This window comes from Geotrypetes seraphini, chromosome 15, assembly GCF_902459505.1.
Source record: "Geotrypetes seraphini chromosome 15, aGeoSer1.1, whole genome shotgun sequence".
In the NCBI taxonomy this organism is placed as follows: domain Eukaryota; kingdom Metazoa; phylum Chordata; class Amphibia; order Gymnophiona; family Dermophiidae; genus Geotrypetes; species Geotrypetes seraphini.
This window is the reverse complement of record NC_047098.1, coordinates 54,531,579-54,557,591: the sequence shown is the minus strand read 5'-3', so window position 1 is coordinate 54,557,591 and position 26,013 is coordinate 54,531,579. Positions and strand designations below refer to the sequence as shown.

Genomic DNA, 26,013 nt, shown 5'->3' with positions numbered 1-26,013 from the left:
GCCCTCGAGCAGGGCCGCACAAAATACTTCACGGGGCCGCATGCAGCCTTTGGGCCGCAGGTTGGACACCCCTGCCCTAGGACTTGATATTTTTGGTTCTTTCTGATCGTGATTCACATTTGTAATGCTCTGCATTTACTCATAGGTTTTTTATTTCTTTTGACCTACAGGACTGTGTACAGCTAAACCAATACAAGCTACAAAGTGAAATTGGCAAGGTATGGATGAATTTATATTTATCTTATCAAATATTATTTACAGTCAATAATGACCCATGCACCCTCTCACCTGGTCTGATTCTTTTTTTTTATTTTTTTTATTTTAATTTATAAGATTTTCAATTTTACAAGCTTGAATTAACATTTGCCTGATACAGATCAAGTAAAGATTAATAACCAAAGAATACCATAAGAAAAAATAAACTCATAATTTAGTTCACAATGTGAGAGATCAAGAAAAGAAATTGACTTCCAATATTCATCAAATAATTATATTAGAGTGACGCCAATCAATGTCTCTTCCTACAGCCGAATGGCAAGTCATATATCATTAGACATGGTTTCTAGCCCTTCTTTTGACTCAGACATTCCTTTTTAAAGATGCCTTTCAAGTGTAAATGTCCTTTTAAGGATTTTTATTATTTAAAAAAAAAAACAAAACCCATATGAAACTTTTTATCTTCTACAAGTCCACTTCTATTGGACTGACTTGTTTTTAACCCCACCCTTTTGTTTATACCTTTATATCTTTTCTTTCAGCATTGTAGTTCTCCCTTTTTTTTCCACTCCTACCCGTTTGTCCAGTCGTGTATGTTTATTTTGTTAAAGTTATGTTAAATTATATTTTAAAATGTATAACCACCTTGAAATAAATGATAAGGTGGTATATCAAAATTTTAATAAACTCGAAACTTGTAAATTCTATAAACTGTTTAGGCTTTAAAAAAAAAGAAAATTCTTATTCTGAAAAGATGCATAACCTGATTTATTTTTCTCACAATCAGAAGTAATTCTTCTGTCTTTACAGAAATGTATTATTATTTCTAGGATATTTTTGGTTGTGTGGGAACACCTGTTGATGCTATTCATTTGCTAATTCTTGATTTTTTTTTTTAATAGTTTAACGTTAATTGTAACTTTTCTGTACTCTTTCTATTCACCTCCTCTTTTCTTATTATCCTATATAAATCACTTACCCCCCTCTTTTACGAACACAAAGCGCGGGTTTTAGTGCCGGCAGGGGCAGTAACTGCTCCGACACTCATAGGAATTCTATAAGCGTGGGAGAAGTTACTGCCGCTGCCGGCACTAAAACCCGTGCTATGCATTCGTAAAAGAGAAGGTTAGATACTAGTTATTATTTGCAGTATGTGGTAATGTGAGTGAGGGCGGGCCATGGGGTCAGGTAAGACAAGCTGCACACACTCAGCCAATTATAGTTTATTTATTATTTTTATTTTGATGGTCTTTTACTAAGGCGCACTAAACGCTAACACGCCCATTATAAGTCTATGGACGTGTTAGCATTTAGTGCGCGCGGTAAAACGGCTAACACACCTTCGTGAAAGGAGACCTATCAAGGTTATCTAAGCAGTTTACAATCAAGTACTCAAGCATTTTCCCTATCTGATTTGATATTTCACCCTTCATAAACTAGTCCTTTTACTAAGGTGCGATAGCTGATTTAGTGCGCGTTAAGGCGTCCATTATATCCTATGGGCGCATTAGCACACCTTAGCGCGTGCTAAATTCTATGGTGTTCTAACGCACCCATAGGATATAATGAACGCCTTAACATGCGCTAAATGCTATGGCGTGCTAATGCGCTTATAGGATATAATGGACAAATTAGCACGCGCTAAATCGGCTACCGCACCTTAGTAAAAGGACTAGTAAATTAAAACAAGAAGAAAAAGTTACAATTCCAGTTTTTTATAAACAGGAAAAGAAGAAAAGAAACCTGGTATTACTTCAGTAAGACACCCCCCCTCCCCCCAATTGCTTTTTCAAAAATATAAGCTATGGTGAAAACAAATACAGTCAAACCTTGGTTTGCGAGCATAATTCGTTCCAGAAGCATGCTTGTAATCCAAAGCACTCGTATATCAAAGGAAATAATCGAAACTCAGACGATTCGTTCCACAACCCAAAAACATTAATACAAAATACTATACATACTTATATTGCAAGACCTCACTTGTTTAGAACAGTCACTACACTCCCACAGTGTCAAAAAGGCTCAGTTGTGATGAGGCATGTGTACTGTATGGACTCATATTGCAAGACTTTGCTCGTTTAGAACAGTGACTATACTCTTGCAGTATCAGAGAGAAAAGAACCATCGGCTCAGTTGTAATGTGTGTATACTGTATGCACTTGTATTGCAAGACATTGCTTGTATATCAAGTTAAAATTGAATCAAATGTTTTGCTTGTCTTGCAAAATACTTGCAAACCAAGGTTTTACTGTAATAGTTATTAAACCTTGTCTGTAAGGGCTCCTGTTCACTTCACAGGAAAGGAGAAATCGCTGCTCAAAACTAGTTCTGTACCATAAAAATGCCAAGTTCAAGTTTCAAGTTTATTAAAAATTTAATATACCACCTTATCATTTATTTCAAGGTGGTTATACATTTTAAAATAGGGTAAAAACAGATAGGGCTCCTTTTAGAACGCTGCGCTAGCGGTTTAAACGCACGTACTGGATTAGCGCGCGCTATAGCCGGCAATCTACCGCCTGCTCAAAAGGAGGCAGTAGTGGCTAGCGCGTGCAGCAATTTAGCGCACGCTATTCCGCGTCTTAAGGCCCTAGCGCGGCTTTGTAAAAGGAGCCCATAATACAATTTAGCATAACTTTAGCAAAATAAACATACAGGATTAGACAAAACAACAACATACACGACTGGACAAACGGGTACGAGTAGAAAAAAGGGGAGAACTACAATGATTAAAGAAAAGTAAGATATAAAGGTATAAACTAGAGAATGACAAAATTCATCACCGTTCCCGTCCCTGCGGATAACCGCGGGAAATAATCCCATGTCATTTTCTAGTGTCTATTTCAACCTTGGTCCTTCTACACCAGCATTCTTCAAAGCAAAGCTTGTGGGTCAGTGGTTGTGGCCATTCATACTCTGATTCTTATGGGAGCCAAGGATAATGAAGCCATTGTGACATCACTGATGTGATTGGCTCTTAGGCACTGGTGGAATGAGGCATTATGACATCACAATATCTGCTCTGGATACCAGAGACTGTCATTCTGTAGTGTCTGTTTCAACCTCAGTCCTTCTACACCAGCATTCTTCAAAGCAAAGCTTGAGGGTCAGTGGTTGTGGCCATTCATACTCTGTTTCTTCCCTCTCTCTTTAAAGAATGACATGAAGATGGTTTCCCGCGGTTATCCGCGGGGACGGGAACGGTGATGAGTTTTGTCACCGTGTCATTCTCTAGTATAAACAAAAGGGTGGGGGTTAGAAACAAGTAAGTCCAATACAAGCGGACTCATAAAAGATTTTAAAAAAATTAAAATCCTTAAAAGGACATTTAGACTTGAAAGGCATCTTTGAAAAGGAATGTCTTAAGAAAAAGATTTAAAATTTTCAAGATTAGTCATCTCTCTTAGAGCATTTGGTGCTGATTTCCAGAGGGTTGGGGCAACTACTGAAAAGATAGTGTTTCTTCTAGTGTTTATATGGTTCAAGGTTGGGATTGCTAATAAATTTTGCTCCGAGGAACGAAGAAAACGCGATGTAGCATACGGTATCAAAAATTTATTCATGAATACTGGCTGTCCAGTGTTTCTTGTTTTAAAAGTCAATAACAGAGTTGTATAAATGACACGGTGATGGATGGGAAGCCAATGGGCTTTTATCAGAAGAGGAGTTACGTGGTCGAATTTTTTGGCCTTGTAGATCACTTTTACTGCTGTGTTCGGGATTATTTGTAGAAATTTTAACTCTTTTTTGGTAATAGGCATTGCCATAATCCAGTCAAGAAATAACTAATGAATGGATTAAAATATTTAAAGCCGATATGTCAAGAAATTTAGTTAGAGAGCGTATCATTCGTAAACGATAAAAACATTTTCTTATAACTGTACTTATATGATCATGGACAATGAGAGATTCATCCAAAGTGATACCTAGAAGCTTGATACTACGTATTGTCTGTATTGGAATAGATTTGATTTTAATAGAAGAGAGAGAAGAACTATCCTTGTTTCCTTGTGTGATCTGCTCCTGCAGGGCTACAGCATAAATGATTGTCTTTAGAACATAAGAATAGCCTTGCTGGGCTATGGTCCATATTGCTCAGTATTGTGTCATCACGCTGGTCAATTCAGGTCACAAAAACCCCACGTAGCAGCATCATTCTATGCTAACGATCCAGTGTCTTCCCCATGTCTGTCTCAATAGCAGACTTTTCCTCCAGGAAGTTGTCCAAACCTTTTTTTAAAAACCAGCTATGTAAACCGCTCTTACCACATCTTCTGGCAACTTGTTCCAAAGTTTAACTATTTTCTGAGTGAAAAAAATATTTCTTCTATTGATTTTAAAAGTATTTCCCTGTAACTTCATCGAGCGTCCCCCTAGTCTTTGTAATTTTTGATGGAGTAAAAAAATCAATCCACATGTATCCGTTCTACACCACTCAGGATTTTGTAGATTTTTTTTTCTCTCAGCAGCAGTTAGGGCTCCTTTTAATAAGGTGCGCTAACCAATTAGCGCGGGCTAATTTGATTAGCACGCACTAATTGGTTAGCGCACCTTAGTAAAAGAGGGGTATAGTCTCTGGCCTGGACCCTGGACCCAGATTTACCTGCACAGTCTCTAGCAGGCACACAAGGCTGGCCTGCAGCCGGCCAGGTCAATCCATAAATTTCTCCAGGTTCCAAACTGAACTTGGCCTCCCTGAATATAGCAGTTGCAATTTCTCAGCTTCATGGTGAAGGAATCCACAATGTGAGACCTCCCTCTGGAACTTCTTAACCCAGCTCTGGGCTAGCCTTTCTGGGCCACGGCCTCCTGGCTCCCCCACTCCCCCATGTCACTTCCCTGTTGGGTGGGACTAGGGGATTTAAGATGGCTTTGCCACTGTGAGGGAGTGTTCTTAAAGGGAGGTGGCAGCATCCTACAGACTCCCTCACATAGTAAATCAGTTAAAGGTGGTTAGGACAGAAATAAGCACACAATCAGACGACTTTAATTTCCTGAAATATCGAGCAAAAAACAAAATCCAACAAGTCTGCATTGAAGAAATGCAAACAAAATAAAAAACTGCAGAACACTGTATAGGATGCAGGTAATGTTTATTTCAATAAACAATTTGATGTGTACAATAATACAACCTCAAGTAGATAAAGGGACCCGACACGGCCCGTGTTTTGATCAACTCGTCTTCATTAGGGGTCCCTAAGATGGTGGAAAGGGAGATATATCCACAACAGTTTTTGCCTGATCTATGGGTTGAAGTCTTATGTAAGGCGTATTGCTGCTTCCTGTATTAAATTGCAGAGTGCAAGAAATAGGACCATTCTAGGTAGTGTGTCAATAGGGATATAAATTATTAAATGGAACTCCAAAAAGTTTTTTTAAAACCTGGCTTTTCCACTGATATCTATTAGATTGTGAAAATCATCTATCATGTAATCCGCCTTGATCCAGAGTGGCAAAATGGAACAGAAGTGTCTATATTAAATTAAATTTTAAAGGCTGTCCAAAACAGATTTTTTTTTCCAGTTTAAACAGTTACCAAAACTGAAAACAAAAATTTGGTTATGTGAATGTGTATCAGTGAGGCCCACTGGGTATTGTGAGAGCTTGCAGTCAGCATCCCTTTGCTAATTACACAGGAGATTACCCTCCATTCCCGGGAACTGCAAGCATAGGCTAACAACTAGGAGAACTATGTAAATGACTATGCAAGATCATAACTGCATTACTTGCAATCACATTACACAAATAAAGAATGCAAAGAACTTCCCCACCCAAGACTACCTTACAATCCCTGGTGGTCCAGAAGTTGTATTCGGGACAGGAGTGATCCCCAGTCACTTTCCCATGTTGGCTGTACTCTCAAAATGGCTGCCATGACCTCTTGTGGCAGTGTCGCAACATTGCCACTAGAGATCACGATAGCCATTTTGAGAGCAGAGCCAGAATGGGCAGGAATGACTGAAGATTACTGCTGCCCTAACTACACCCCCTAGAGACCACCAGGGATTGTAAGATAGTCCTGAAGGGGGCATCTATCGATTGTGGGGGAAAGACAACTCCTACTCAAATAGGAAGGGGCAGAAGGGAGACAAGCAGGACAAAACACAAGGTTTCAGCTTCCAACAAAAGCACACAGTCAGTTGTGGCTGAACCTGAAACCATGGCCACAGCACTTCTGCTGAAACCGGGCAGAAAAAGGATTGTGGGCCAGTTTCGGTACCATAACTGAATTGCAGTCAGCCTTTTTCTGGAATCCTTCTGGAAAACTTGGCTATGTTCTTCAGACCCCTGCTACTTCAACAGCTGCTCACAGGTAATCTTCTTCTCCAAACCCTTTTAGGTTTGTTCTTCTCTTCATTCTTCCTCTGTTAGACCAAGCAGGCTTAAAAGGACATCTTCTTTATAAAGATCTAGCCAGCCATGTAGAGAGGTAGTTTTTGCGCTGTTGCTCATCAGCAGTGAACTCCTTGTGCTTGGATAGCCCCAACCTTGAAATATTAAGTGACTGCCTGCAACTCCATTATATTTCAAATATATTTTATTGAGCTCAATTAAAAATACAAAACAGTGCAAGGAAAACAGCAAACAAGCTCAAGATATTTCAATAACTTTCACATACAGACTATCAACACCCAGAACTACCCCCCCTCATTCCCTCGGTCCTCCTTCCATAGAAATAAAGTTAATATACAAGAAAAGTATCACAAAAAGAGAGCAGTATACAAAAAAGAAAATAATTAGAACAGTAGAAGCATCAACAACCAGGACGCGGGAAGTCATCATGCCATTGTATCGAGCGATGGTGCGTCCACATCTGGAATACTGCGTTCAATATTGGTCGCCGTACCTCAAGAAGGACATGGCAGTACTTGAGAGAGTCCAAAGGAGAGCAACGAAACTGGTAAGAGGGCTGGAACACTGCCCATACGCCGAGAGGTTGGATAGGCTGGGGCTCTTCTCTCTGGAAAAAAGGAGGCTCAGGGGAGATATGATAGAGACCTTCAAGATCATGAGGAGCATAGAGAGGGTGGATAGGGACAGATTCTTCAGGCTGAAGGGGACAACAGGTACGAGGGGGCATTCGGAGAAACTGAAGGGAGATAGGTTCAAAACAAATGCAAGGAAGTTTTTTTTCACCCAAAGGGTCGTGGACACTTGGAATGCGCTACCGGAGGAAGTGATCAGGCAGAGTACGGTACAAGGATTCAAACAGGGACTAGACAGATTCCTGAGGGACAAAGGGATCGTGGGATACTGAGAAAGCTAACCAGGTAATAAGTATAGAAACCCAACCAGGTCGTGCATGTGCATGTTAGGACTTTGATGGGAAGATAGGACTCAATAGGAAACCAAGGTGGCAAGGGGACCCCTTCTGGTGATTCAGACAGGTCGTGACCTGTTGGGCCGCCGCGGGAGCGGACTGCTGGGCAGGATGGACCTATGGTCTGACCCGGCGGAGGCACTGCTTATGTTCTTATGTTCTTAGGTATTTCCTAAAAAGATATGAATTCAGGAACTTTCAGAACCAAGGATAAGGCAGCATATCTACTTCTTATATGTATAGGTAGAGAATTGCAGTGAGAAGCTACCTGATGAGAGATGGTGGTATTATTATTTATTTTTGAACAATTGCCTCTAGAATTAGGAAAATTAAGTGTCCAAGTATCTTGAAGGGGTCTGGAAACCAAAAATTCTGTGTACCATCGTACAAATCTTAAAAATAGTTTGTGCTTCTACTGGGAGCCAGAGCAAGGACCTTAACAGAGGAGTGATTTCTATCTGATTTACATGCTGAAAAAAATCACTCTAACTGCCATTTGCAGTGTTTTAACAAGTTGTTTAGTAACCAGGGGAACTGAAGAATCCCAAAAAAAAAAAGGAAAACTAATGTTCAAAATAATCAAAATATACCTCAGTGTAGATTAAGCAATTCAATTCAACATGTGTGAAAATTTATGTACAGATATAAAGGACCTCATACACCCAGATATTAATTTTCTTTATGACCTTACTGGGGTTGTGCATTCAATCATTGGTCCTTAAAAAATTATCTGTGCTTAGTGTTGTTTTTTATTTTTGAATCACTAATAATTAAATACATGACTGTGCATATCAAAAAAGGGGTGGGGTAGAAACACTTAACTCCCTTGCCCAATGGTGACTCAACCGTTTCACATTACTGTTTCTTCAGGGGCAGTGCTTCTTTATCAATGCTTCTTAATAACATTTATCCAAGTGGCACAATCAACAGTAATCTGTCGATTCATTCATAATGCTTATTTTCAGCCGAGAAACTGCTTCTGAAAAACTCGGACTGTATCTCTGTGTAACCAGGGAAACTGATTCGTCTCTAACCTAGCCCAAGCAGCTGAGGGAATTGACAACGGATGCTCATTCAAAGAGTGAAGAATCAGAAGAGGAGTATGTGGGGTAATCAAAGAAGAAAGAGAGGATATCTGTATAAAAGACTTCATGGGCCAGGACCAGGATCTTAAAGTATATCCGATGGGTAGAGAAATCTAAAGTTTCGCCTGTTGAGTACTATTGGAACCTTTAGTTGCTCTACCAGAGTAAGTTCTAGAACAGGGGGATGTGCTACATAGGGTTACCAGATGATTGCCTCTTAAAAAAGAGGACATATCGCCTCACCCTGTTCTGCCCCCACATGAACTCGTTGCCGCCTTACCAGAGCTCCAGGCCACATCTAGAGGGTCTGTGTGTGTGCGTGGATGTCGTTTGAATTTCTGAATAGTGGCTTAAAACAGAAAAAGAACTTAGCACGGTGGCTTAAAATGTTTCTAGTAGGACGCAAGGTTTAGCAGCTGAATGCTACTAGTAACTATGCATCTAAATTATATTTAGTAGGACGAACGGAGATAGAAACTAAATTAGATGAAAGTTTAGCGTCCAATAGCTTCTAGTAAGAGCGAATTGACCTATAAGACAAAGTCTTATGGTAAGACTTTGAAACTGGTAAGATAAAACTTAAAGGACACTAAGCAATTAATTTGCTTCTGGTAAGATAAAACATGAGAACACTTAGCATCTAATTACTTCTGGTAAGATAAAACTTGAAGAACATTTGGCGTCTAAATTGCTTCTGGTAAGACAGAAAGGAAGAGAAGCTTAAGTCCTGCAGAAGAGCAGGAACAGTCGTCTGTGGGCCCTGGACAACAGGGCAGAAGAAGAGTGAGCCGGGTGGGCGGAGTCAGGCCCGATGTCACACTCTGCTGCAGTGTCGGGCTGAGGAAGGAGGGACAAAATGGAAACCTCCTTCCTCTGCCTGCAGAAGAGCAGGAACGGTGGTCTGTGGGCCCTGGATAACAGGGCAGAAGAAGGGTGAGCCGGGTGGGTGGAGTCAGTCCCGATGTCTTGCTATGCTGCAGAGTCAGGCTGAGGAAGGAGGGACAAAATGGAAGCCTTCTTCCTCCTTCCTCTGCCTGCAGAAGAGCAGGAACGGTAGTCTGTGGGCCCTGGACAACAGGGCAGAAGAAGAGTGAGCCATGAGAGATCAGTGTACCAAGAGAGCGGGTATATATGGAAAAGAGAAGAGGGCCCAGGACAGAGCCTTGGGGTACACAAATATACACAAACGAAATCCTAAGATGCCAGACTCTGCATGCAGTACACCAGAGAAATAGAAAGAAATGAATTTCTTCCTTAACGATGCAAAAAATAGTCAGCAGATGTAAATTCTGGAAACTGACACATTTCAATCACTAAAATGAAAATAAAATCACTTTTCCTACCTTGTTGTCTGGTGATTTTATTTTTTTTACTCATCTTTTCCCAGTCTCTGGTTGCACTTCCTTCTGTCTGTGCTCTTAACTCTGTTTCCAGGGCTTTCTTATCCACTTACTGTTTTTCTTTCCTTCACTTTCTGCCCTAATCCATCTTTGGCATTAACTTTTAACATTTAACTTTCTTCCATTTTTCTGCTTCCTCCTCAATTCTATCTATTTATCCATGTGCCCTATCTCCTCCCTCTCTCTGCCCTTTTCCACCATCCATGTGTTACATCTTCTCCCCTATTAAATAAATCTGCTTTTCTTTTTTATCTTTTACATTAATTTTTGTAAATCAAGTCACGCTTTACTCTCATAAAGATGACACGGTTCATAAATTTGTTTAGTTTAGGATCTTCAGTAAATTAACCCAGCATCATAATAATAAGATCATCTTTAATAAATAACTCAACTACACATTAGCATAAAAGTGAAATATTGTGCTCAGTTAAATAAACATCCTGCCGCTAGCAGGGATGTTCAGCTGTACATCATAGCATACCCTACCTGCCACCCTCAGCGTTTCTCCAAATGTCTCAATGGCAATATCCAGTGTCACAAGGGCAGCAAACCTTTGTCTTCAGACAGGGGCCTGTCAGCAGTTGAAGTCCCTTAAATGTGTGGTTGAACAAAATGTGTGAAATCCCAAATCCAGTAGTGAATCAATCCAAATTCAAAAGATATCTTTCCTTCCTCAACATGATCATGTTTCACTATAAACTTCTTCAGTAGGAAGAACTAAATATAAAAATGCACTTTCCCTTATTCCCATCTATTCATAAACAATATTTCTTGCATCTCTTTCCATCCCCTCCCATCCCTGTGTACCATCTCCTCTCTCTCTTTCCTTCTCCTATGGTTTGACATCTGTCTTCCCCCTTTCCCCATCCTATGGTCTGGACTCTTTATCCTTTCCTTCCTACAGTCTGGCATCTCTCTCCCCTCCTTCCTTTCCCTCCTCCCCCCTTTGTGGTCTGGCATCTCTGTCTTTCCCCTCCCCTCCCCCTTAGTCTGGAATCCCTCACTCCTCCTTCCTTTTCCTGGATTGACATCTCTCTCTTTCCCTTCTTACCCCCCCCTGTGATCTGGCATCTCTATCTGCCCCTTCCCTTTCTTCCCCTGGAGGTCTGGCATCTTTTCTTTTCTTCCCTTTCCTTCCCATCCCATCCTCGCAGTCCAGCATCTCTCTTACCTTCCCCATGTTATTCCCTCCACACACACACATTGATCTTCCCAGCGGTTCTACAGTAACTCTTTGGGCCACCAGCAGCGTGAGTGAAGTAAACACGCTGCCATAGGCGACCCAGAAGCTTTCTCTCTGCTACTGCTTCCTGCCTATGTGGGGACAAGAAACAATAGCATAGGAAAAGCTTCTGGGTCGCCAAAGGCAGTGTGTATACTTCACTTACACTGCTGGTGGCCAGAAGAGTTAGAGCAGCCCCACTGGGAACGAGAACTGTGAGTAAGTACAGGATCTTGCCGGAGAAAGGGGGGGCGAGGGGGGGAAGAAGGTTGAGGACTCCAGATAGCTGTGCGAGCCACTCAGAAGGTCTCCGCAGGCCTTGCAATGAAGACCACTGCTGTAAGGTTACTAGATGTCCAGTTTTTCCTGGACAAAAGTAGTAAAATAAAAAAGCCACCCAGACTCCTGACAGTGCTCAAAAAGAGGACATGTCTAGGAAAAGCCCAGACATGTGGTAATCTAGTGCTACATAATCTAGACCAGGGGTGTCCAATGTCGGTCCTCGAGGGCCGCAATCCAGTCGGGTTTTCAGGATTTCCCCAATGAATATGCATGAGATCTATTAGCATACAATGAAAGCGGTGCATGCAAATAGACCTCATGTATATTCATTGGGGAAATCCTGAAAACCCGACTGGACTGCGGCCCTCGAGGACCGACATTGGACACCCCTGATCTAGACTCACAAGACTACTGCTAGAGGTTATGGCTGCCATTTTTAACCAAGAGCTGGCAGAGGCAGCAACAACAAGGAATCTGTACTCCTTGCTTTTCCTTAGACCAGCAAGGCATCCTTCAGGTAGGCCTGAGGGAAGGGTGTGTGTGTGTGTGGAAGTTCTTTGGAGTGATGGAGTCTTTAAGGAGAGGTTCTTCCAAGGGGGGTGGGAGTTTTCAGGAGAAGCAGGTTGGATGAACTTGGGGGGGGGGGGTGTTCCAGGGGGCTTCAAGTGGAGGTTATCCAATGTAGCCCACAGTGCTCAGCATTTAAAAAACACCATGGGCTGCGTATGTTAATGCATTCGTTTTAATCACCATAAATATTTGTGAGATAATCACATGCTTTAATGGGATTAATCAACAGCATTAAACCCCTGCTGTCTGAGCTGGACCAATCAGACCACACATAGAGATATAGACAGCACTGGAAACAGAAGGACACCCCACCCCACAATGAAACACAAGCTTAATTCAGGCTGCTGCTGGCACTGAGAGGTATCTTGCTTCTAATCTGGTCCCAAATTCCTTTCCTATCTGGTACCATTGTGATTTCAGATTTCCTTGGAACCTGTAATTGCATACAATCCAGAGCTAATCACTGACTTTCAGCCTCATTTATTGTGCTCTGTCTTAATAATTTAAAAAAAATATATTAAAATTAAACCAGCAGCCTAATGTTCTCTGATAATGGCAAAACTCCCCCTCTCTCCTCTCCTGTATGGAGTGAATGCTACTGACTCCAGAATTACTCGGTGTTGTAATTTGCATATGTAAATTAGATTTGCACACCAACACTCAAAGAAGTCAAAGCAAGCTCAATAAGCAATTAGGATAACTAGTGAGTTAGAAGCTGTCTCCTCGGCATGCCTTAATGAGACTATTAATTTAACAAGTACGGTGCATATGTATAAGGTGTTTTCTGAACCATTTATTTCCTTTCAGCGTCAGTGCTTGATACCTTTCTTTACATGTTTTATAACTAGAATTGTAAATGAAACAAGGTCAGAGAAATCTGTTCCCTTCAAGATTCTTACTTTGACTCATCAATTGTTTTATATTGGACTCCTCCAGTTCCTTTCTAGGTCCCTTGTTCCTTATGTTCCAGTGGCTGTTCCTATTCATATGCAAATTCATTTGGAAAGTGTCCCTCGTTCAGATCATGGTGCCAACTTTTGCCTATTTATATTTGTACCGAGAGTTCTTTTGGCAAAAAAATCTGCCTTAAAAGCTTAATACATCCGGGCGTTTCATCAGTCCTAATAGCTCAATTTATACGCCTGTACAGACAGTGGCATAGCGAGGGTGAGCGGCACCCCTCCCCTGCCCAACCCTACCATGAGCATGCACCCCTTCCCCGTACCTTTTTCACTTCGACGCGAGCAGCCGCCACCAGCTTACTGCCCAAGTCGGCTTTGGTGCTCTCTCTGTCACTTCCTAGGCGCAGGTCAGAGAGAGAGCGCCAAAGCCAACGCAGGCAGCATTGAATTAAAAAAAGGTACGGGGGAAGGGAAGAGGTGCACGCGCGGCAGGGGGAGGAGTGGGAAGGGGGGATGCCGATGCCTCGAGCAAGATGACGCCCTGAGTGAACCGTCTCCCTCGCCCCACCCCCCCTTTACTGTGCCACTGTTTACTTTTATTGTGGTTTTGTCTTTGTCCTACCACTTTGAACTTGTGTTCTCACTTGCCCTTTCTGCTGGTCTCCCTCCTTCTCTATTTAATATAATTATTAGCAGTACAGCTTATTGGATGTGATTGTAGCTTTTTACCTTTTGTGATGTCCTTGTTAATAATATTTTTTAAAATTTTAAACCACTTAGGTATTGGCCTCTCGATATTTAGTATTGCTGTGGCTAGTAGATAACCGGTTATGTCACGCAACTTAGGCCCTATTTTACAAAGGCGCGCTAAGAATTTTAGCGCACGCTAAATCAACGCGTGGGCTAATGCATCCATACGATAACATGCCCATGTTAGCATTTAGCATGTGATTAGTGAGCACTAAAAAGCATAGTTCACCTTTGTAAAAGAGGGGGTTAGTCGGCTATCCAAGAAATTTAAAGCACAAGCTGGCTAAGTTTAGTGCCAAATTGGGTCACTGGTCTATCTTTGGTCGCTATAAACTTAGCCGGCTACCGCTTAAAATCGACTTAGCCAGCTAAGTTTATAGTGGCCGAAAAATTGACTGGATGTTTAATGCCGGTCACCGGAAATGGCCCAGCATTGAACATCCAGGCTCAGGGCCGACCGCCAAAGTCAACCTGCCAACTAACTCCCGTGGTCTGAGTTTTTGACTTTGTGGTATATCAAATAAAGCTGCTGCTGCTGAAATCTGTCTGTTAAGCAGATTTAATAGCTAAAGAGAAACGATGAAAGTTTACAGATTGCCCATGCATTATTTTCCCTAAACATTCTCTCAGTGATTACGTGCAACCCTTCTAAAGTATAAAAGTAAAGCCCCATCCCTGCCTAAGACCCACTCCACCCCTACAGTTTGGTACATCTTCCTTCAGCCCTTTTCAGGTTGCAAAGAAGTGGGATCCTCCCCAACCACACTCCACCCCCCACAGACCCCCACACACAAAGGGCAACATACAATAGTTCTTAAAACATTAAGGGGCCCTTTTACTAAGCTGTGCTAGTAAATGGACTTAATGCATCCTTAGGCAGACCTCGTGCTACTACTACTTATCATAAGAACATAAGAATAGCCTTAGTGGGTCAGACCAATGGTCCGTCAAGCCCAGTAGCCCGTTCTCACGGTGGCCAATCCAGGTCACTAGTACCTGGCCAAAACCCAAGGAGTAGCAACATTCCAGCATCTCAAAGAATAGCAAGATTCTGGAACCCCAATGAGAGCAACATTCCAGAGCTGAGATTGTGATGTCATAATGCCTCAGAGCCAACCTCATCAGTGATGTTACAATGGCTTAATTGTCCTATACTTGGCTCATGTAAGAACATAAGAATAGCCTTACTGGGTCAGACCAATGATCCATCAAACCCAGCTGCCCGTTTTCACGGTAGCCAATCCAGGTCCCTAGTACCTGGCCAAAACCCAAGGAGTAGCAACTGATCCAGGGCAAGCAGTGGCTTCCCCCACGTCTTTCTCAATTATCATTTCTATAGCATTGGTAGCCATACACAGCGCTGTGCATTAAACAAGTAAGAGATAATCTCTACTCAATAGAGCTTACCATCTAATTAGAACGGACAAATAGGGGTGCTAAACCCAGTTATAGTATTACACTACTCCCTCCTTATTCGCAGGGGGTAGGGGCAGAGCCAGCTCACAAATATGGAAAATTTGTGATTAACTTTTGGTCCAGCTCTGACCCATCCCCGGATCTTACCTGGTGGTCTAGCAGTGACGCGGGGCAGGAACAATCTTCCTACATTCCTGCCTTGTGCAGAACCGTGTTGTGAGTTTCCATGGTCTCACGAGACTACAACAAGAACTCCCATTGTAGTGAGATGACAGGAACTCACTGAACGGCTCTGCACGGGGCAGGAGTGTAGGAAGATTGCTCCTGCCCCTCGTCGCCATTAGACCACCAGGGTAAGTCCGTGCTCCTGGGGCGGTTGATCGCCTCCTCCTCCGATCGCCTCCCTCCTCGCCCTGATCCAAGTCCTAGGGCTGTTTTTTTTTCGATGCAGGCTGTCAATGAGTGATTCTCGGGGGGGAGGGGGGTTGTTGGGGAAAAAAATTGCAAATAATCGAAACCGCGAACGTCGAAACCGCGAATAGGGAAAGGAAAGTGTACAATTAAATAAGAAAGTGCCATGGAGAGAGGGCAATAAATACCTGGGAAACGCTAGGAAATCTGGCCTTTTGGCAGCAGATTGTCAAACATAATTTAGCCAAAATTACTTGATGGTAAAATTGGAAATAGTGCAATTGCCATATTTTGACTACATTTGGAACACTGTGATTGGCTTGATACAAAAAATGCTAATTGAATGGTGGGTGTGATTTTGTTTATTTACAGGGATCCTATGGTGTTGTGAAATTAGCTTACAATCAAAGTGATGACAAGTACTATGTAAGTACAGTGTTAATAATTTATACATTATATGTGGCCAGCTGGAATATAAATCTCTAATTTACCCCCCCCCCCCTTTTTTTTTTTTTTTTTTTTTTACAAAACTGTGCAAGAAGTTTTTAGTGCCAGCTGGCACACTGAATGCTCTCTACTGCTTCAAAGGTCATAGAGTTCCCATGACCATCAGAGCAGTGCAGAGCATTGGCGCTAAAAACCTCTTGTGTGGTTATATATATATATATTTATTTATTTTTTAAATTCTTTATTCATTTTTAATCTTACATCAAGTGTACAAATAATAAAACATTTGATATTAAATACATCACTTGAATTTCTTTCGAATATAACATCAAATATATAAATTTATTCTCTTCCCACCCACCCCCTTTCCTTTAACATTTAATCAAAAATATACAATATAAATATTATTTTTCTTTTGATTAAACCCACAATAAACTATAAACCACCCTCCTCCCCCCATTTGCAAATATACTGGAAAATTATGTCTATTCATTACAATAAGTAATGTGTTGTTATATAAAAGGGGAGTTCTTGTTACATTCTTATTCATAGACCGGTAGAAAGATGTGTTTCATTTTTTGGGAACTCTGAATTCTGCACTGATCACTCTGGTGTTGCAGTTGTACAGTTCAAGGATGGCAGTGGTTTGATAATTCGAATCATTCATTCATTTGTTAGTTTGTTCATTTGTTATATTTGAGAACACACCTTATTCCAACCAGCTCAAGGTAAAATAAAATCAAAAAACCATTATAAAACCACAATGCAATTAAACATATATAATTCATAGTAAAGTTAAAATACATCATCCGGTTCCTACTACCTGATTACAAAGCATTTATAGATTAACTAGTCTTTAAGCCCGTTACATTAACGGGTGCTAGAATAGATGTGTCTGTCTGTCTGTGTTTCTTTATCTCTCTCTCCTTGGCCGCTGTCTGTATCCTTCTGTCTCCCCCTCCCCCCCGAGCAAAGCTGTCTGGCCCTAGCACCCACCTCCCCTCCAAATGTCTCTCCATGGCCCTCTTCTATCTTCCCCCCCAGAGCAAAGCTGTCTGTCCCCTTTCCCTATCTCTCCATGGCCCCTTCTGTCTCCCCCCAGCACACCCCTCCCCCCAAAGCAGCCCCCTATCCCTCTCCCTGTCTCTCCATGGCCCCTTCTGTCTTCCCCCCCGAGCAAAGCTGTTTACCCCAAGCACACTCCTCCCCCCAAAGCAGCCCCCTTTCCCTCTCCCGCTGACTCTCTCTCTGGCCCCCTTTCTCTGTCTGTTTTTCTGTCCCTCTCCCTGCCCCTGTGTCTTTCTTTCTTTCTGTCTCCCTCCCTCCCGCTGTCTGTCTGTCATTTTTCCCCATTTCCCTGTGCAGTAGCATTTCCATCCCACTTCCCTATGCAGCAGCAACAGCATTTCCCTCCTATCCCCCCCCTTTCCTGTGTTGAAGCAGTAGCAGCATTTTCCCCCACTACCCCTTTCCCTTCTCTTACCTTCTCTTCCCTGCTCCGTTCGGCCCCTCCCCCTTCTTTTACTGCCGTTGTCGATCCGGCCTGCTCCTGACCCTCCCACCGCCGACAAACCTCGGGACTCCAGCGGCGTAGGCAGCACTTTAAACATGTTGCTTCGCGGCCTTCTACTGGCGATTTCCTCTGCCGCGTCTGTCTCCGATGATGTCATCAGAGACGCGGCAGAGGAAATCGGCAGAGAAGGGCGCGAAGCAGCGTGTTTATAGTGCTGCCTGTGCCGCTGGAGCCAGGAGGCGACGGAGAGGGCAGGGGGTGCTAGCGGCCGGCAGCCGGCACTCCGCAGGTCGAGAGCAGGGAAGGACGTGCATGCCACTTGTCTTGCCTCGTGTGAGGCCAGACCGTAAGCCACGCATGCACACTTCCTATGTGTGCTACAGCTCACGGAAAACGGACGCACGCATAGGAAGTGCGCATGCGCGGCTTACCGTTTTATTATATTAGATATAAACCTAATAAGTTGATAAACTCTCCAGCATCTCAGCAGATCTCACAAGCCCTAATCATCCATCGAACCACTTATGGTACTTCAAATGCTTGCTTAAATAGGCAACCCCCTCTTTTACTAAGGTGCGCTAGCCAATTTAGCGTGCACTAAACGCTAATGCGTCCATAAAATAGCGTTTAGCGCACGCGCCTTAGTAAAAGGACCTCCAAGTCTTTAGTTTTCATAATTTCAAATTGCAACTCCGTTGGAATCAAATTCTATAAACCATTGGTTCCCAACCCTGTCCTGGAGGACCACCAGCCAGTTGGGTTTTCGGGATAGCCCTAATGAATTCTCAAGAGAGAGATTTGCATAGAATGGAGGTGACATGCATGCAAATCTGCCCCATGCATATTCATTAGGGCTATCCTGAAAATCTGGCTGGTGGTCCTCCGAGACAAGGTTGGGAACCACTGCTATAAACAACTCAGAATATACAAACATGCTAGACCAGGGGTCTCAAACTCAAACCCTTTTCAGGGCCACATTTTGGATTTGTCGGTACTTGGAGGGCCTCAGAAAAAAATAGTTAATGTCTTATTAAAGAAATGATAATTTTGCAAGAGGTAAAACTCTTTATAGTTTATAAATCTTTCCTTTTAGCTAAATCTTATTAATAATATTGTAATTTATAGCTAAAAAGACATGATCAAGAAACTGTTTTATTTTACTTTTGTGATTATGATAAACATACCGAGGGCCTCAAAATAGTACCTGGTGGGCTGCATGTGGCCCCCGGGCCGCGAGTTTGAGACCACTGTGCTAGAGCATTTGCATAGTAGTCTAATTTGATCCGGGAATTTTAACATGTTAAGTTGAACACAATATAATGGCCTTGGTGAGGCTTAGAGAACCAATAATTCAGCCAGATGTATTGATCCAGCCTCCAGCACTGATATCAAACACAGTCTTTGATTATTATTTTTAATTATTATTTATTGTGTTCAGTTTAAAAGTACTATTTAGAAGCCCATCAAGCGATGGGGGACGTCAACAGAATACTCCCCATTTCACTTCACAAGCTAAGTCCAGCCTTTTCAGGGCCCTTAGATAAGGAGTCCTTTTTCAAAGCTGCGGTAGAAAGTGGCCTTAGCGTGCCCTTATGCGAGTCTATCTCATGAACTAAGGTCATTTCTACTGCAGCTGGAAAATGGCCGATTTCCCATTTTCTGAATTAATGACAATGTTCTAATGTTGCCAATTGTGCACTGCCATTAACAAAAATTAGTGCATGAGTCCTTACTGCTACTAATTTTATAGGCAATAAAAAGCTGGATTCTATAAATTCCACCTAGCGGCTCCTACATTATAGATACCACTCAGCGCGGTTGTCAATCAACCACTAGACACCACTTATAGAATCCCGCCTATAAGCACCTATGCATCCTGGAGGAAGGCGCTGGTGTATTAGGCCAGGTTTTACTTGGCCTAATTTACCGGCACCTAACTCAGGCGCCTAGTGATGCCTAAGTCAACCACCCCTAACCACACCTACTTTTCAGATAGGCGTCAGGAGGTGCCTCAAATTAGGCATTGCTAGGCATCCTAAGAGTTTGATGCCAAACTCTTAATTAATTAATTAATTAATTAATTAATTTTTGATAGGCTGAAAACTTGCGTGGTCAATTACCATTCTAATTAAATAGTTGCACGTGGATTCCAAGACGTCGTTAGGCATCCCTGATTAGGACACCTAGTGGCGCCTAATGTAAGCATCCTATACAGAATCTGGCCCTAAGGGCTCACATGCTATTACATTACATTACATTACATTAGGGATTTCTATTCCGCCTGTGCCTTGCGGTTCTAGGCGGATTACAATAAAGATGATATCTGGGCATTTCCAGTAGAATTACATTACAGGAAAAGAGTAGATTACAAGTAACAGTGAAGAGTTACAATACATATCGTAGCAGATGTAACATAGCCACGGATTACAATAAAGAAGATATCTGGGTATTTCCAGTAGAATTACATTACAGGAGAAGCGTTAATTACAGTTTATATTGAAGAATTATAGTACATTCAATATCACAGGAGATGTTACATAGCAACTGAATCCTGTGTTAAACAGTGTACAGCAATATCTATGTGCTGAATAACATGGAAATACCCATGCTCCGCCGCCAGACATGCCCCATCATCCAAAACATAAAAAATATTTTTCTACAAGCATCTGGGTAGATTGTTCACATTTGAAATGTAAGGGCTGCTTAATCAGGCCCAGGAAGTAGTAGGTAGAGTACCTATGCATCTGGAGTACTGCGTCCAATATTGGTTGCCATACCTTAAGAAGGATATGGCGTTACTCGAGAGGGTTCAGAGGAGAGTGACACATCTGATAAAAGGTGTGGAAAACCTTTCATATGCTGAGAGATTGGAGAAACTGGGACTCTTTTCCCTGGAAAAGCGGAGACTCAGAGGGGACAGCCAGTTGGACAAAGGGGAACCCATAGACATAATTTACCTCGACTTCCAAAAGGCCTTTGACAAGGTACCCCATGAGCGGCTACTTAGGAAGCTGTGGAACCACGGGGTGGAAGGGGACGTACACAGATGGGTCAAACACTGGTTGGCAGGCAGAAGACAGAGGGTTGGAGTGAAGGGTCACTACTCGGGCTGGAGGAAGGTCACGAGCGGAGTTCCACAAGGGTCTGTACTGGGACCGCTGCTGTTTAATGTATTTATTAATGACCTGGAAACGGGGACGAAATGTGAAGTTATAAAATTTGCGGATGACACTAAACTCTGTAGAAGGGTTAGAACTACGGAAGAGTGTGAGGACCTACAAAGGGACCTAAACAAACTGGAGGAGTGGGCGAATAAATGGCAGATGAACTTCAATGTAGGGAAATGTAAGGTCATGCATATAGGGAGAAAGAACCCGATGTTCAGCTACCAAATGGGGGGATTAGTATTAGAGGGAAGTAACCTTGAAAGAGATTTGGGTGTACTGGTGGATACAACAATGAAGTCAACGGCACAATGTGCAGCAGCCGCGAAGAAGGCAAACAGAATGTTGGGTATTATTAAGAAGGGTATTACGACCAGAACGAAAGAAGTCATCCTGCCGTTGTATCGGGCAATGGTGCCCGCAACACTTGAGAGGGTCCAGAGAAGAGCGACACGAATGATTAAGGGCATGGAAAACCTCTCATACACTGAAAGATTGGAGAGACTGGGGCTCTTCTCCCTGGAAAAGCGGAGACTCAGAGGAGATATGATAAAGACCTACAAGATCATGAAAGGCATAGAGAAAGTAGAGAGGGACAGACTCTTCAAACTTTCAAAACATATAAGAACAAGAAGGCATTCGGAAAAGTTGGAAGGAGACAGATTCAGAACGAATGCTAGGAAGTTTTTCTTTACCCAGCGTGTGGTGGACACCTGGAATGCGTTTCCATAAGATGTAATAGGACAGAGTACGGTACTGGAGTTCAAGAAAGGATTGGACAATTTCCTGCTGGAAAAAGGGATAGAGGAGTATAGATAGAGGGCTACTGCACAGGTCCTGGACCTGTTGGGCCGCCGTGTGAGCGGACTGCTGGGAACGATGGACCTCAGGTCTGACCCAGTGGAGGCATTGCTTATGTTCTTATGTTCTTATGATGCACATTGGGAAGAATAATCCAAATCATAGTTACCAGTAGCTAGGGTCCACCAGGGGCTAGGGGTTTAGAATACCAGATTCTATCCATGCAAGCAACCTATGGTTCTACGAGTCCAATGAGTATTGAATCACTGATAGAATAATGTGAGTCCCATATGGCTTTTACATTGTATTGGCCATAGTGGCAGGGAGTTGTATCTCTTAGTTGAACTTTATAGCACATATTTTCTCGAAACAGCACTAGGCTGGAATTTTGCCTTCGAGAGGAAAGCAAACATGCATTCTCCAAAGTATGACATGTACCAATGATTTAATGACACCAGAAGACAGATGGAACAATCCGACTGTAGGCATAAACAACTTCCTGAATTAATGGAGACAAATTAATGACTCGTGTCACAGTGGAAACAGCATGCTGTGTAATGTTTAAGATGTGGGGGGGGGAAGGGGCTTTCTGCACTGAGTATCGGATTTTGTTTGCCTTTAATTTTATCTGGCCAGTGTCCTTGGATGTGCCTTCATTCATGAAATGTTATATGTGGTTAACAGTAGCAACTGTGGCACATTATTACTTAGTATTCCAGCTAAGAGAACAGAGGCATTGCCAGCTGCTATCACAAACCGTGTACACTAGATAGTGTTTTATCACTAAAGATTTAGCATTGGCCCACATTTACACTAAGGGCCCTTTTGTTAAATCATGTTAAGCATGAACACGTGTTAAAGTGTTTTGCAGTAATTTGCCTGTCAGTGTGCAGTAATGCATGCTGTTCTTTGAAACATTTTCATGATGGGTGTGTCATGGTTGGGGAATGGATTTAGAAGCATTATCCAGCTAGTCCGTTCGCATCAGTGCACACTAACTGGACAGCACTGACTCCTGCGTTAATAATTTTGCAGGTCCCACACTAACAGAAAAATTAGTGCAGGATCCACAAAAAGAAAAAGGTCCTGTTTAAGGGACACACTAGAAATGGGCTTAGCATGTGGTAAGGTCCTGCATTAAAATTCACTAAGTCCAGGGGCGCCGTCTTGGCAAGGGATGCCAGCACCTCTTCTCCGCCCACCCACTTCTTCAAACCTTTTCCAGCAGTGAGCAACTACCTGCTGCTTTCATTAGCCTTAGGGCTCCTTCTGACGTCACTAGCTGGTTGCAGGGGGGAGGGGAGTTAGTTGAGTTTTCATGAGAGAGATTTATGTATACTGCATCTCCAGTATATGTAGATAGACTTCATGTATATTCATTGTATTAATCCTGAAAGCCTGATTGGTGAGCTGTGCCTGCAAGAGAGGGTTGAGAAGCACTGATGTATTTAATCATCAGGAAATTTTGAAGGCTGGGTATAGCAAAAGCTGACTTACAGGTATTTTCTTCAAGTTTAAAGAAGCTCATTGGCTGCCAGTTGCCCATAGAATATTATACAAAATCGGTCTTCTTACTTTCAAATCTCTTTTCTTTGAAACTCCGGCTTTCATTCACAAATTATTAATCCCCTACTCTACCAACAGAACATTAAGATCTGCAGATCAACATTTATTATCTATTCCGTCTTTAAAAATTATAAATACGCGCCGTCAGTTTATGTTTTCTGTCATTGCTCCCCAAACCTGGAACTCTTTCCCCGGCCATCTAAGGGAAGAAGCTAACGTCGATAAATTTAAAAGTAAATTGAAAACTTTTCTCTTCAACGATGCATTCTTAAATTAATCATAACATGACCTTCAAAAAAAAAAAAAAAAAAGATTTTAGAAATCATTTTTTTTTTCTCTTATCCATCACCCTACCCTCCCTTATGTACTCTCCCTTCATGTCTTTCTATACTTTTATTATAATGTAAACTCTCCCCATAAATTCCTTATGTTTCCAGTATTGTTGCATTTGTCTTAAGTCAAGATTGTTTTATTTATTGTAGTAATATGTTTAACAAATTAATTTTATTAATATGTACATCGCTTTGAATTCAGATAAAGCGATTAATCAAATCTTTTATTAAACTTGAAACTTGAAAGAGTTCAGTGACCTAAATTCAAATGTGGGTCCCTGACTGTCCGCCCTCCCTCGTTCTTTTAACACTGTTCAGCTTTTCTTCTCAGTCTTCCTAGATACTTTTGCAGAAACCCTCAGTTATAATAGTGTCTTAGCACAGAGGAGACCTTTAGGACAGGTAATTGAACGAAATGGAATATTTATAGCTTAGAAAATGTGTTTTGAGGTATATAAAGACGAGCGAAGCACTTCTTTTTGATGTTGTTTTGATGTTCAATTCTGAATCCAGAGGGTGAAATGAAGTCAACTATGCAAATCCAGCTCTAAATTTCTATTCCCTTCTCATTCTCTAATTTGGCATCTGCTATTAGGCACCAGAGACCAGGTTCTATTTATGTTGCCAAAAAAATACGTGCTTCTAGTCTATAAACCGCATCAGGAGTTAGACGCAGTTTATGGAATACAAGCAGCGCCTATTTACAACAACTAAAACCTGGCATAAATGCCTACACCTAAATTATGAGCAGATCGGGCATATTCTATAACAGTGTGTCTTTTAGTCATGCCCATCACCCGCCCCTGGCCACACCCCTTTTGAGCTTTAGGAATACCGTCCTAAGTGCTGTAATAGAATTAGTGCTAAGCATGCCACATTGTGGCTCTTAATCTCTTTCCTGTTGTTCCCGTCGTTGTCTATTTGTCTATGTTTCAGTCTTTTATTCCCCAAAATATTCTGTCTTACTCCCTTTATTAAAAATTCTGTCCATCGCATTGAATTCATGATAATGCATTTTAATCAAAATTTTATTAAACTTGAAATTTGTGCCAGATTATAGAATTGCCCCTGTGTATTTGTATCTCTTAAGTGAACTCATCTAATTTTTCTTTCACAGGCTATGAAAGTTCTTTCCAAGAAGAAGCTCCTGAAGCAGTATGGATTCCCACGTGAGTATCATGGATCTAGAAATGTAATATCTGTTTAATGCATCGGGTCATTTCTTAATGGGACACTTGAGATCCAAAGTCATCAGACAAGAAATTATTGTGTAGTGGCATGCTGTACATAGTAACATAGTAAATGATGACACATAAAGAACTGAACGGTCCACCCAGTCTGTCCAACCTTACATGCTCCATAAATTAATTTAATTTAAATGGTCCTTTTTCTTAGATATTTCTGGGTCAGGAACCCAGAGCTCTGCCCAGGAGTTTGCTTAGGTTCTATCTACTGGAGTCTCCATCAAAGCTCACCCCAGCCCATCGTAACCATCCCAGCCATCGAAGACCTCCCCAGCCCGTCCTCAACTGAATGTCCATATACGGGACACAGACCATGCAAACCTGCCCAGTACTGGCCTTGGTTCCTTCAATGTATACCCATTATTTTCTGATTAGAGATCCTCTGTGTTCATCCCACGCTTGTTTGAACTCTATCACCGTTTTCTTCTCCACAACCACCCTCTTCGTAAAGAAGAATTTCCTAACATTACTCTTGAGTCTACCACCCCTCAACCTCAAATTAGGCCCTCTGGTTTTACCATTTTCCTTTCTCTGGAATAGATTTTGTTCTATGTTAATATGATGGAAGCTGCTTTAATTGTACTGTTTAACAACATATTGCATTACGACCTTATGTGCTGGAGACTCAAGGCTCCTGGTGGAGCAGGGCCTGTGCAAGGGTATTAGGCACCCTAGAAAAACCTTCAGCCATGTGCCCCCTCATTAATTTTTAGGTCCTTTGACCCCACCCCCAACAGTTATGATGCAATATGTTTGTATTGATGTGCCCTATTGAAAAAAGAGGAAAAACATATTCCTGAACTCTATGCAGAAAATGTCATTTCAGAAGCCCAACGCACGCCTAAGTTTTGCCCATAGAAAGTTGCATTCAGCCCAAGCAGAAACCACACTTAGACAGCTTTTCATTCGCCTATAATTTCCATGATGTTTAGACATGGCCTGCCGCCCAAGTAGCGTCTATCTCGAGTCTAATCTTAACCATGCCCATGTTACGCTCCCGTTACACCCCCATTTACATACTTAGATGTGACTTTTCTTGAGAAAGCCTACAAATCTGAAGCGTCTACCTCCGTCTAAGTCCCAATTAACGCTTAAGACCCTTAAATCGCTCATTATCCACTTAAATCAGACACCTAAATTGCAGAATTGTTGCCTTTGTGTCCATAATCACTAGAGATCCTCTTTTGTCTGAAGGTTTGATAACAATGTTTTGGTTATTTTATAGGCTTTCTATGTAGGTTTTTTGTAGGCTCATTCTAGTGGAGAGAGATTGTGCAGAATCTTGTATACTGGAGTATTGTGATTTCACCCTATGTCTGAAACTTTCTTTGTAGCTATCTAGTTTGTTTTGTCTATCATGTGGGTAAAATA

The 26,013-nt window shown here is 42.0% G+C and overlaps 1 protein-coding gene across 2 annotated transcripts in view; it reads left to right on the top strand.

The window, feature by feature from the left end:
• The window catches only part of CAMKK1 (calcium/calmodulin dependent protein kinase kinase 1), a 229,875-nt gene that overhangs the window by 87,651 nt on the left and 116,211 nt on the right, over positions 1–26,013 (top strand). For both annotated transcript variants that reach the window (XM_033922566.1, XM_033922567.1), the window contains exons 3-5: positions 171–218; positions 15,948–16,001; positions 24,516–24,567. In XM_033922566.1, coding sequence (XP_033778457.1) covers positions 171–218; positions 15,948–16,001; positions 24,516–24,567 — 154 coding nt within the window. The remainder of the gene's footprint in view (positions 1–170; positions 219–15,947; positions 16,002–24,515; positions 24,568–26,013) is intronic.